Source organism: Trachypithecus francoisi, unplaced genomic scaffold (genome assembly GCF_009764315.1).
Source record: "Trachypithecus francoisi isolate TF-2019V2 unplaced genomic scaffold, Tfra_2.0 Contig01579, whole genome shotgun sequence".
In the NCBI taxonomy this organism is placed as follows: domain Eukaryota; kingdom Metazoa; phylum Chordata; class Mammalia; order Primates; family Cercopithecidae; genus Trachypithecus; species Trachypithecus francoisi.
The window spans coordinates 29,685,282-29,698,700 of NW_022681442.1; the positions used below are offsets into that span (position 1 = coordinate 29,685,282).

At 41.6% G+C, this 13,419-nt stretch overlaps 1 protein-coding gene across 3 annotated transcripts in view; it reads left to right on the forward strand.

Moving 5' to 3' along the window:
* ARMH3 (armadillo like helical domain containing 3) overlaps positions 1-13,419 on the forward strand; it is a 230,573-nt gene that overhangs the window by 86,549 nt on the left and 130,605 nt on the right. For all 3 annotated transcript variants that reach the window (XM_033184890.1, XM_033184899.1, XM_033184909.1), the window contains one exon: positions 3,596-3,684. In XM_033184890.1, the coding sequence (XP_033040781.1) occupies positions 3,596-3,684 (89 nt within the window). The remainder of the gene's footprint in view (positions 1-3,595; positions 3,685-13,419) is intronic.

Here is a 13,419-nt window from a genome sequence, read left to right on the forward strand (position 1 = left end):
AACGTAAGCTACTGCGCCTGGCCAAATTTTTTTATTTTTTAATTTTTGTCGACATGGGGTTCTGCTTTGTTTCCCAGGCTGGTCTGAAATTTCTGGCTTCAAGTGATCCTCCTGCCTTGGCCTCCCAAAGTGTTGGAATGATATACGTGAGCCACTGCACCTAGCCTGTTTGTGTTTTTCTTTTGTATACACCTAGTAGTGGAATTGCTGGGTTATGTGGTAGCTCTATATCTAACATTTTGAGAAACTCCTAAGTTTTCCAGTGGTTGTACTATTTTTATTTTCACCAGTATTCTTTGAGGGTTCTAATTTCTCTACCATTAACCTCCCTCTGTGAAGTGAGAGCCAGAGACACTAACTAGAGGAATTGATGTGTATTTATAATTCACCATACGAATTTTGGGGGACAGATGTCAATCTGGAACATGTGTGTAATGATTTACTTGCTGTTCTCCTGGCATCAAATGTTCTTTCCATAGTTGTTTCCAGTTTTCTTTTATTATGAATGCTGTTTCTTTGTAAGCATGAAATGTATGTTCATTTGATATGCACAAGTAGAACCTTGTTTTAATATGCCTTTTAAAAATGAAGTTGAACATTATAGAAAAATGTTGGCTTTCCCTGTTTCCCTTTTTTGGGAAACAAAAAAGGGAGGAATTTTTGGGAAACAAAAAAGGGAGGAATTCCTCAGATGGAGGAATTTGTTGACGTTTCCTTTTCCTATCTTTGTTGTTAGAGGTTGTCTTAGTCTGTTTGCTGTTGCTATAACTGAATACCTAAGACTGAAAAATTTATAGAGAAAAGAAATTTATTTAGTCTCACAGTTCTGAAGACTAGAAAGTCCAAGTCTAGGGGCTACTTCTGGGTGAGGATCTTCTTGCTGATGGGGGCACTCTGTAGAGTCCCAAGGTGGCGCAAAGGTATTGTATGGTGAGGGGGCTAAGGAGAGGAAGCCAGACTGACTTATATAACAGACGTACTCTCATGATAACTAACCCACTCTCATGATAACCCATTAATCCATTAACCCATGAGTGGATTAATCTATTCCTGAGGGCAGAGCCCTCATGACCCAGTCACCTCTTAAGACCCTGCCTTTTAATAATATTACATTTGGGATTACGTTTCAACATGAGTTTCAGAGAGGGTAAACATTCAGACTATAGCAAAGGACACAGTTTTTATCATCTATGTATATAAACTTCTATATATCAAACATAGTAACTCTATTATATTATTTGTTGCAAATATAATTTCCCATGTTGTTTGCCATTTAATTGTAATCATTGAAATTTTTTTTATTAAACAAAATATTTGTATTTTGGGGAAGTAAATTTCATCAGTATTTACCTTTATAATTTCATCTGGCTTTTTTTTTTTTTTTTTTTTTTTTGAGGCAGAGTCTCGCTCTGTCGCCCGGACTGGAGTGCAGTGGCCGGATCTCAGCTCACTGCAAGCTCCGCCTCCCGGGTTTACGCCATTCTCCTGCCTCAGCCTCCCGAGTAGCTGGGACTACAGGCGCCCGCCACCTCGCCTGGCTAGTTTTTGTGTTTTTAGTAGAGACGGGGTTTCACCATGTTAGTCAGGATGGTCTCGATCTCCTGACCTCGTGATCCGCCCGTCTCGGCCTCCCAAAGTGCTGGGATTACAGGCTTGAGCCACCGCGCCCGGCTCATCTGGCTTTTTAACCTTTCAAAATCCTATCTCAGAGATAAAAAAATGCTTTTGGTAGGTTTATAATTTTTAAAAATATCACTTATCTTGACCTCAAGCTACTAACTGCTTATTTGGAAATACTCTCAGAAACATATATGTCGTTGAGATGTGAATAACCCTGAATATTCCAATGATCTAGCAGAATGCTGTCCGGTAGAAACTTTTGCAATAATAGAAAAGCTCTATATTTTTTTCTGTTCACTATGGTAGTAGCCGTTAGCCACATGTAGCTATTGAGCACTTGAAAGGTGGTTAGCACAACTGACAAACTGCATTTTTAATTTAACTTTTAGTGTAAATAGAATTTAAATTTTACAGTTTGCAGCAAAAAAAGAAAAGAAAAGAAAAGAAAAATAGACAGAACTTCTGGCTGAGCACGGTGGCTCGTGCCTGTAATCCCAGAACTTGGGGAGGCCGAGGCAGGTGGATCACTTGAGGCCAGGTGTTCGAGACCAGCCTGGCCAACATGGTGAAACCCATCTGTACTAAAAGTACAAAAAAATTAGCTGGGTATGGTGGCGCATGCCTACAGGGTGGCTGGGACTATAGGCATGTGCCACCATACCCAGTTAATTTTTTTATAGATTTTATTTATAAGTAAGACTGATATCTTAAATTATATATTTAATTAAAAATTTAATTTAAATAAAAACCACATTCAGATAGATACAGAGAATTAAGGTCTTTAATTTTGTGTTTTTGCATTCCATGTCACTATACCGCTTTCAGTGGAATAGTTTAATTGTGACCCTCTGGTTTATCCTTTTTCCCTGGAAAGGTACTCAAGGGAAAGATGTCAGTGGCGCCTAATTGATTGTTGACTTATAAGTAGTTACAGCACCCTCTACCCATTGATAAGGGGAATGGGTAGCACAAGCAGTATGTGATATTTGTGTGTGTGTGTGTGTGTGTGTGTATGTGAGAGAGAGAGAGAGAGAGAGAGAGAGAGAGAGATATTGATGAATCTACTAGAAGAAGGCAGAAGTTTTTTCTTTTTTTTTTTTTTTGGGACAGTCTTGCCCTGTCACCCAGGCTGGAGTACAGTGGCACGATCTTGGTTCACTGCAACCTTTGCTTCCCAGGTTCGAGCAATTCTCCTGCCTCAGCCTTCTGAGTAGCTTAGACTACAGGCATGTGCCACCACGCCTGGCTATTTTATTTTTATTTTTATTTTTTTGAGATGGGGTCTCACTCTGTCACCCAGGCTGGAGTGCAGTGGCGCAATCTTTGCTCACTGCAAGCTCCACCTCCTGGATTCACGCCATTCTCCTGCCTCAGCCTCCTGAGTAGCTGGGACTACAGGTGCCCGCCACCACGCTTGGCTAATTTTTTGTATATTTTTAGTAGAGATGGGGTTTCACCTTGTTAGCCAGAATGGTCTTGATATCCTCACCTCATGATCTGCCCACCTCGGCCTCCCAAAGTGCTGGGATTACAGGCGTGAACCACCGTGCCCTGCCTATTTTTTTTTTTTAATTTTTTTTTGAGATGTAATCTCACTCTGTCACCCAGGCTGGAGTGCAGTGGCATGATCTTGGCTCACTGAGTTCAAGTTCACTCAGTTGGGATTACAGGCATGCGCCACCGTGCCAGGCCTTTTTTTGTACTTTTAGTACAGATGGGGTTTCGCCATGTTGGCCTGGCTGGTCTTGAACTCCTATCCTCAAATGATCCACCTGCCTTGGCCTCCTAAAGTGCTGGGATTACAGGTGTGAGCCACCGTGCCCAGCCAGAAGTTTTACATATTTTTTTGCTCGTATACATATTCATATCCAGTGTCTTTAGTGGCCTTAGCAAAGCCGGCTCACTAAGAAGGGATCTGTGATGAGTTGCACTATATTCTCAGGCTTACCCTCATTGTTTGCTTTCCCTGTTACAGACGCTGCATCCAGGTAGTACACAAACTGCTTTGCTACCAGAAGAAGTGTCGGGTACGCCTGCATTACACCTGGCGGGAGCTCTGGTCAGGTAACTTTCTCTCTTGAACTCATCTTCTTTTTCTATACCTTTTATGAGCCCCTAGGCCTGGGCTCAAGATGGATTTTTTGTTTTTTAACCTTTTGGTTTGTTTAGGATGCCTTTATTTTCAGTTACTCTTTTTGTCTTTTTTTTTTTTTTTAACATTTTAGCTTTTTTCCAATCCAGACCTGGGTGTGTCACATGTCTATTCTTTGTCTCTTGTTCCTTCCCCTCCCTATATTTTTTGTCAACTGATAAAAACAACTGAGTATTTCTTGTGTTCCAATAAATCTTTCTTTGAGTAAGAATGAGGTAGGAGAAATCTGTACAAACTTGGATTTTCACTCGGTTTCATTTGGTAGCCACATATGGACTATAGGGAGGCTTCTGTGTGTTTCCTCAGGATGAGTAATCAGGAGGAATGCCATAGGGAGAGATGGAGGGATAGGGACGGGAGTGGGGAGATGCGGGAATTCTGTTCTTTGTGTTACATCTGGCATTATTACTGTTTACAGACAGTGTCACTTGTGCCACTCCCCCTGTGCCAGAGACAAAACAGCAAATTACAGTGTTTACTTTGTCTTTGTATACATTTGGTAGTCCAGTAAAGTCACTGCTACCCATGCAGGGGAAAGTGGCTCTTCGCTAAGGGTACAATTAATGCTGGCTTGCCACCCCTTTCTTTTGTGTAACTAAATTGGAGGTTTCAGGAAAGCAGAGGAGACATGTTCCCTGAGGCAGTTGCTTACTGCTAGGTCCTGTGGCTTTTGAGACCTGATGGTACAATAAAATCTTCTCCAGATGATTACAGTGATGAAAGGTTGCCCACCCATGGGAGAGCTGCTCTGTATTTTCAGAAGAATAGGATATGTTAGTGTCAGAGGCTTTATAAGAAACAGGCCAGTAACCCAGCCCCCTTCCATGGAATTCATCTCACTTGTTGTGACACACGATTTCCTCCCAACCCAATTTGGCTTTCTAAATTGAGTCCCCCATAATGGGAAGTAGAGATCTTTAATTAATGGATTAGCAAGTTTTTGCAGTTACTGCCTATGGTGGTAAAGGGGGAGTAGGAGAATAACACTAAGTGGCAATAGTGGCATTTTGATATTTCAGGAGAGGAGAGTATGATTGTGTGAGAGTTTGAGATGGAGAGAATGTCAGGGGAGTTAAAGAGAGATCGAAAGAGATGGAAATGACCAACAGTAGAATTTCTTAGGTAGCAGCACCTCCTTTTAATATAAAGGACTATTATTGTTGCCTATGGATAGTTGTAAGATTATTAGGCTCTAAAAGCATAGGATTAAAGAGAAAACACAATAATGATGCAGATATTCAGATGTTGGTACAGTTGTTGGATTTATAGTAAGTACAAATGGTGTATGTCTATAACGTGAATGAAATTACACATTGTGGTACTAAACAAGGTGGTAGTAGTAGTTGTTTCTGCCTGCCTCCTCTGATTCCCTTCTGGTTTTACTTTCTCTTTCATTCTATTTTCTTTCCTTTTTGTCCTAGCTATTCTATTTCTGGCCTCTGTGATCTCTGTGACTTTTCTCTCATTCTCATGATCTGTTGTCCTCTTCCTCATTATCCTATTCCATTGTCTTGTCCACATTGCCTTCTATTCTTCTTTCTGGTCTGTTTCCTGGGGCTCAGGGCTTCCTGTTATTCTCCTTCTATCCTGATTTTATATCCTCTGTTCTCTTGATGAATCCATACTTTTATTGGTATGAACTGTTCTTTGTGTTATTATAGTCATGCATTTGCATTTAACTTTTTACATATGTCATAAACTCTAGAATACATTGCCGTCATTTTTGCTTAAACAAGCAATTATCTTTTAAAGAGATTTAAAAATGTCTTTTATATTTATTTTTTCTGACTCAGCATTTTACTTTTCTTACTAGGAAGTGGTGAAGAAGAAGGCCATTTTTTATTCTGTGTTGGTCAGTTGACGTTAAGTCTTTCTGAACTTTCAGCTCTATTTATAATTATGTCCTATTCTCAGGAATGATTGCATGACAGTCTAAGGCCCTTGATGAGTTGAGGGGAAGTATATATGAGTGTCCTTAAAGAGGCATGGACCATTGCTTGTTGCAAAGGCATCTAGACATTTGTACTGGAGTTCTCTGCTAAGTGACATTAGCTCCTTTTCCTGTGTAGATGGGTGAGCCCTCCTGGAACCCTGGGTCCATGTGTTCATATGTGGAGTGTACAGTGAGATGCAGAGCAGCAAATGTTAAGGAAAGCTGCAAAACACAGTGTTGCATCCCATGCAGTCAGAGCCTGTAATAGTGTATAATATTGCATTCTGTGAATACAAGTTTGTCTATGGTGGATCCACCTACCACTTGACAGACATTACCCCTCATATGTTGGATTGCCCATGTTTTCACTCATTCTTTGCCTTCTAGACTTATGGATTTGAGGGAGCTATGTGAAACTCATCATGGCAGATATGCTTATGTGTATATATCCTTTGCCATACATGAGCTACAAACTGTAATGAAATTTTATTTGTAAGACTGGTAAGGCATGTGTTATTAAACTGGACACACAAAAGCCCTTGGTTATCTAGGAAGCAATCATCTAGGGTCCAGATGTAGTTTGTAATGTGGGTTTTTAGTATCACTGTACTTCAGTGCTGATTTTTATTTCTTTTTTTGTTTGTTTGTTTGTTTGTTTTTGAGACGGAGTCTTGCTCTGTCACCCAGGCTGGAGTGCAGTGGCCGGATCTCAGCTCACTGCAAGCTCTGCCTCCCGGGTTCACGCCATTCTCCTGCCTCAGCCTCCTGAGTAGCTGGGACTACAGGCGCCCGCCACCATGCCCGGCTAGTTTTTTTGTGTTTTTTTTAGTAGAGACGGGGTTTCACTGTGTTAGCCAGGATGGTCTCTATCTCCTGACCTCGTGATCCGCCCGTCTCGGCCTCCCAAAGTGTTGGGATTACAGGCTTGAGCCACCGCGCCCAGCCTGATTTTTATTTCTATGCTGTTTGACTCTAGCTCTTTATTATTATTGGGGAGGTAGCCAGAGGTCCCCGGATTCCCATAATGAATTCACAGGTATGATCTTATGGACGAGGAGCCAGCTGTATTAGCTGGGGGTTCAATTTTGCCTGATAAACTTTTCCTAGTTGGTTTTACAGATACGAGCCCTGACCTACTCCCTGCTGCCACTGTCTGTTTCTATGATGCCTGTCACCATGATATCTGAGTATGTGGGAAAATATATTTAGCCTAATTTTAACTAGAATATGGAAAGGAAATAGTCCTGTTGCTCTGCATTGCCCTGTTTTGAGCAATCACTGTTTTCTACCACATTATAGAAAGTTTGAAAGCTCTTCTCTGATGTCTAGGCAACCCAGATCTCCCAGTCTAAGTAAAAGATTAGATCTTAAAACTCTCCGCTGATAGAGGTAGAAAACTGGGTTTTGGAATAAGATCATAGTGAAATAGTTCTTTACCTTTGAAAATAGAATGAAAGCTACAGTCATCTTTGTATCCAGAAAAAATGTCCATTTGCACATGCATATTTTGCATATAGTTTCGGAGTTTCTGGACCCTCTGAAGCACCTCCATGATCTTGTGTCAAAAACCTGTCTTAGTTTTAAGTTCCATAGCCTCCTAATTAATCCTGTTCTCACAAAACATCTTAGTATCTAGGTAATTTTTTTTTTTTTTTTTTGAGAAAGAGTCTCACTCTGTTGCCTAGACTGGAGAGCAGTGGTGTGATTGCGAGTTCCAACAGTCCTCCCACCACAGCCCCCGCCCCAAGTAACTGGGACTTAAAGGCACGCACCATTATGCCAGGCTAACTTTTGTAAAGATGGAGTTTTACCATGTTGGTCAAGCTGGCCTCAAACTTCTGACCTCAGGTGATCTGCCCTCCTCTGTCTCCCAAAGTGCTGGGATTAGAGGTGTGAGACACTGCGCCCGGCCAATATTTTTCTTTATTTACCGGTCACATTGCGTTCCTACTGGGAATTTTAGATGAGCAATCTGCTTTGAACTTCTTGAGGCTATAGACCATGTTGTTCACTATGTCTTATTTTCGAAGTGTTTTCTATAGCATATTGGGTCCCTATTTTAGTATATCACATTGTTTCGCTATGTTTGCTTTTTTTTTTTTTTTGGAGACAGGATCTCATTCTGTTGCCCAGGCTGGAGTGCAGTGCCACGATCTCAGCTCACTGCAGCCTCTGTCTCCTGGGCTCAAGTGATCCTCCCAACTTAGCCTCCCGAGCAGCTGGGACCATAGGTGCAAGCCACCATGCTAATTTCATATGTTTTTACAATGATTTGTTTAAATGTCTGTATTTCCTCTCAAAAAAGTTCCTGGAGGGCAAGGCCTGTTTTTTACTCATTGTTACATCTCTAGCAGACTACTGGGCTATTTATTTATTTATTTTTTGAAACAGGGTCTTGCCCAGGTTGGAGTGTAGTGGCACAATCATGGCTTATTGCAGTCTCCACCTTCTGGGCCCAATGGGTCCTCCCACCTTAGCAGCCCAAAGAGCTGGGACTACAGATGCGTACCAACATGCCTGGCTTATTTTTGTATTTTCCTTTTTTTAGAGATGGGGTTTCATCATGTTGCCCAGGTGGTCTTGAAGTCCTGAACTCAAGTAATCTGCCTGCCTTGGCCTCCCAAATTGTTGGGATTATAGGCATGCGCCATATCACCTGGCCTGCTTAGCTTTTTAATAGGAACTCAGATAACATTTGGATGAACAAATAAGTGGATGAATGGATATGTAGGATTTTCATTAATGACGGGTCTACATTCTTTAAAAGTAGCACAATGTTGTGTTTGAGCCAAATAATAATAATAATAGTAGGATGTAACTCGTTAATGTTTCTGTTGAGCTGACATCATCACCTTTGATAGGGCCAGCCATCCACCTTAGTTTATTTGATTTGTTGATGTGAAAGAGAGTAGTTAGTAATTTATTTTGTTTTTCTCATTCTTCCTTACCCACAGATGGATGGATTGCTTTTAACCAAGTAAAAATGGAAACTTTGATGGTTTCTAAACCATTAAGCAAAGAATGAGCAGGATGTACAGAGAGAAGCATGTAGTTATTGGAGAGGGAAATACTTGAACAGAGCTTCATGGATTCAGCTTATTTTACTTCCACTGCAGGAAGAAGGGGCATTGGAGAGGCAGCCTACATTTAAATAGTATGACTTTCCATCGTCTGAAAACATGGGTTGATTTAAAGGCAGATTTATACTGGCATTTTATATTCTACATTTATATATGGATCACAGTTGTTACCCTTTCACTCTCCCACATCCCGGTGATAAGTCATTATTTTTATTCCCATTTGTTGGGGAATGGATTAGAGATATAGAAGGGTTAAGTGACTTGCTAAGGATCATGGAACCAGACACTAAACAGAGTCATGATTAGAACTTAGAGTTCCTAACTCCTATGCTCAGACACAGATCACTAAGCAACATTTGCCTCCCTGCAGGAAGAAAGGCCCCCTAAGCCCCCAGAACAATCTGTTCAGCTTCACTGTGCTAAGTAACATCCAAAGCATTCACAGCTTTGTGAAAAAGAGAGAAATTGTACATGGCCTGACCTTTTACATATCTACTGGGAAAAATGGAAAACCCAGGGAGTATCACAGCGTTCTAGATCCAGCTGGCTCTGCCATTACTGGCAGAGGCCTATGACTTCTTGGTTAGGTACATCTCAAGACTGGCAATTGAGAGTCTTTTGTTGGAAGCTTGTTTTACTTCTAAGTGTTGCCATGCAGGACTGAAATTTTTCAAGAGAAAGGCTGACTCAAGCCATAAATTTATCTGGCAGTTCTTGTGTAGATGTAGCTTTGATAGTTCAGCAGCCCCTCTTGATTTTGAGAAACTATCCTTTGAACTTTTCATTGTGTTCTTCTTTTAGTTTAGTTTCTTTTTTAAACTTTTAATTTTGATGTAATTATAGACTTACAGGAAGTTGTAAAAATAGTATGTAGAGTTTCATGTACCCTTCACCCAGCTTCCTCCAATGATGACATCTTATATAACTCTACAACATTGCTTCTTTTAGTTTTGAAGAGAGTATCCAGGCGGGAAAGAACATAGCAGTAAAAACTAGAGTAGATGGGAAGGGGAATTTTGGCAGCTGCTATTTCTATCTTGTTTTTAAAATTGCTGTTCCTCATTCCGCTAAATTTTCTCTGATTTAGGCAAATATGTCACAAGATATATTCTAGACTGATGTGCCTAATTAAGACTGCTCTAGCTTCTATATGCAAAAATAGAGAGGCTTTTTTCCTCTATGGGTAATCAATTCTTCTCAAAGTTAGAATGTTCTAATTCAGGGGCATTAGAAGGTATCTTTCGGGTTCTATAATGTAGTTATGAAATATTCTCTACAGCAGTATAGAAAGCCCAAGGACTAAAAAGGAATGCCAGGAATCTTTTTTTCCCTTTCAAATCACTACATTTGGCTGAATCCAAAATTTACACTATTTTGAATCTTTCTCTCATCCCCTCAGAAACTTGGCAGAAGCAAAAGATAAGAATCTCTAACAGGTTTAGCCTGTTACAGGGAGAAAAAGATTCCCATGTAAAAGCCCCCAAAAGAGCAAGAGATCACTTTGTTCTTTTTTCTGTGCATGCAGTCACTTCCTATCCAGAAAAACGTCAACTCTCATACGCCCATGAGCATTTTGTCAAGTAAAAGGGACAGGGGAAGGATTAGCTGTGCTTTTGGTTACTCTGCCTATACTAGTTTCAAAGGGACATATCATGTGGTCTCATAAGGTATCATCCTTCTCTGGATCTCAAGGGAGCAAGACAAGTCTGTTATTGGTCCTACCTCATTTTGGCAAAAAGTAAAGTTATTGGTTCTGTGTCAGATGGCTCCACTGAGATATGGTCTCATTGACTTTTATATTTCTTAAAGGGTGATTTTGGCTATCACTCATTAGGGAAACGTTGGGGGGAAAGGAGCAGTTGGTATAGGGCCCGAGAAGAAGGCAGTGGCTCCTGAGCATGCTTGGTTAGAGGCAGCTGCACAGGGACCCTACATTTCCCAAAGTCTAGGATCTGGGAACTTTCATGTAGAAACTCATTTTCGTGAAAAAGAAGAGGGTGGGTGCTAATTGTGAGGTTTGCATTATCTGCAAGAAAATGGGGAATGGAAGATGGTTGAGAACCTTACTTATTTTTTTTCCAGCAGATACACATTGACTGCAAGGAAAATGGTAAGGATGGAAGCAGATTTCCATTTAAAGAAAGGATTTGTTCCATTTCTGACTCATTTAGAGGAATGTGGAACCTTTAGTCAGTGCAGGCTGCTGACATACTGACTTGTGTGCTCTGTTCACCTGGAGAGGCTGATAGCATACAGCCAGAGCCATTTCATTTTCTTGTTTGATTCTTTGGCCTCTGTGTCAGTGAGGTGCTTAGGCTTGCAGCCAGACAGATGCCTTTATTCTGAAAAGCCACCTAGAGTTGTTCCCCCTGCTCCCCCCACAACGGAGTCTTGCCCTGTAGCCCAGGCTGGAGTGCCGTAGCGCAATCTCAGCTCACTGCAACCTCTGCCTCCCGGGTTCAAGCAATTCTCCTGCCTCAGCCACCCAAGTAGCTGGGAATACAGGCGCACACCACCATGCCTGGCTAATTTTTGTATTTTCAGTAGAGATGGTCTTCTACTGTGGTGACCAGGCTGGTCTTGAACTCCTCACTTTGTGATCCACCAACCTTGGCCTCCCAAAGTGTTGGGATTACAGGCGTGAGCCACCGCGCCTGGCTGTTTTTAAATTATTCTACTGGCAGGTTTTGACTTCAGATTCGCTCCTGCACCACTCTGCTGATTGACAGTGAGCTTGCTGATTGCTGGCAATGTCCCTGGGTAATTGGTGATTTTGTCTGGAGATGCTGGAATTGGCTAGAGTTTATAGTGCCTCCAGGGTTTTGGTGGCATTAGCTTGTTACACTAGTGCTATTTTCATCCTGTCCTTTGAGTTTCTTGACTTCTGTCCTAAGCAACTGAGATGGTAATATTATTCTTTTATCAGTCACTATGAAATTATCCATCTCTCCTAATGAACAGGTTTTGATCTGGGTTCTGTGGTACCTAATTCTAGCTCCATGCCAGGCCACAAAATCGAGTCTGGATGAGTGTTGTCTTTGCTCTTTGTCTTCATAGCATGTAAAAGCTGCTCAAATAGACAGCTTTCTCTGACCTGATTCTTTGGAGACATTTATTTGTGCTCTCCTGGAGGCTGTCTCCTTCCTGTTTTTAATCTTATTTAAATGTCGTTCACTTCATTTTGTAATTAAGCCTCCCCTCTGCTTCTTTGAGGCAGGCACCTGAGCTACCACTTAATTGTGTCTTCCTGTGGTTGGCTTGTTCCTCTGTGCACCTGGTTTACCTTAATGTGGGGGACAGGTTTTAGTCCTGGAGAAGTTCCCATATCCATTATTCATTCTACTCCTACATGGCAACACAATTTGCTGCTACCTTTTTTTCCTCCTCCTGAATTCAAAGCAGGATAGAAAAAATTCTGGGAAAGTCCTCATTGTGTATTAATGCTAGGAACAGTTCTGAAAAAAAGGTTCCTTGTGCGGTGTGTGTTGAGGAGCTGTGTAAGGTGGCAGGATTCTCAGATGGATTGTATTCAACTCTTTCTATTTGAAAATTAGGATGGGCTGGGCACAGGGGCTCACACCTGTAATCCCAGCACTTTGGGAGGCCAAGGCTGGCAGATCACCTGAGGTCAGGAGCGCGAGACCAGCCTGGTAGAACCCCATCTCTACTAAAAATACACAAATTAGCCGGGCGTGGTGGTGGGTGCCTGTAATCTCAGCTACTTGGGAGGCTGAGGCAGAAGAATTGCTTGAACCCAGGAGGCAGAGGTTGCAGTGAGCCAAGATCACGCCGTTGCACTCCAGCCTGTCTCAAAAAAAACAAAACAAAACAAAACTCCCTAACCAAAAATTAGCCAGGTGTGGTGGTGTATGCCTGCAATCCCAGATACTTGGGAGGCTGAGGCACAAGAATCTCTTGAACCAGGGAGGTGGAGGTTGCAGTGAGCTGGGATTGTGCCACTGCACTCCAGCCTGGATGACAGAGTGAGACTCTGTCTCAAAAAAAAAAAAAAAGAAAAAAGAAAAAAAAATTATATTGGCTGCCTCTGCCTCTGGGAATTCACGTGGGACTTAGGGAACCATCAGAGTGCCTGGTCCTGGCTCAGCTTCCCAGAACCTGCACAGTCTTCTGTATTCCACCTCCATCTGCATGCAGAAAAGTCAAAACTCTACACACTAACACACTGTTGTCATACTGTTCCACCAAATATGATGCACAGGGCTCCCCAGGGAAGGGAACATGGACTGAAGCTGAGTGTGAGACTGGTTGCCTCTAGTACAGTCCAAAGAGACAGCAGTTGTAGCCAATTTGGAGTTCCTGAAAAAGAGCCAAGAAACTAAGTTTTCAAGGGGCCTGATATGAAAGACTTTCTAATGAAGAAATGAGTGTGTACTGAACACTCACTTCCCTGCAACTTAAACATATTTAATGTGTAATATAATACCTCAAATATTTTACTGCAGTAATTTCTCAATTCTTCACTTGGTGCAGAGTAAGAGTACTTGGAGCCTAATTAAGTATAACAGATGAAACAGCAAGAATTAGGAGTCAAACCCAGGGTCTCTAAGGATTTTGTAGGATAGTGTTGGTACTTAGTGCGTTGTTAGTTTGGATGGTGAACTTTGGTGATTATT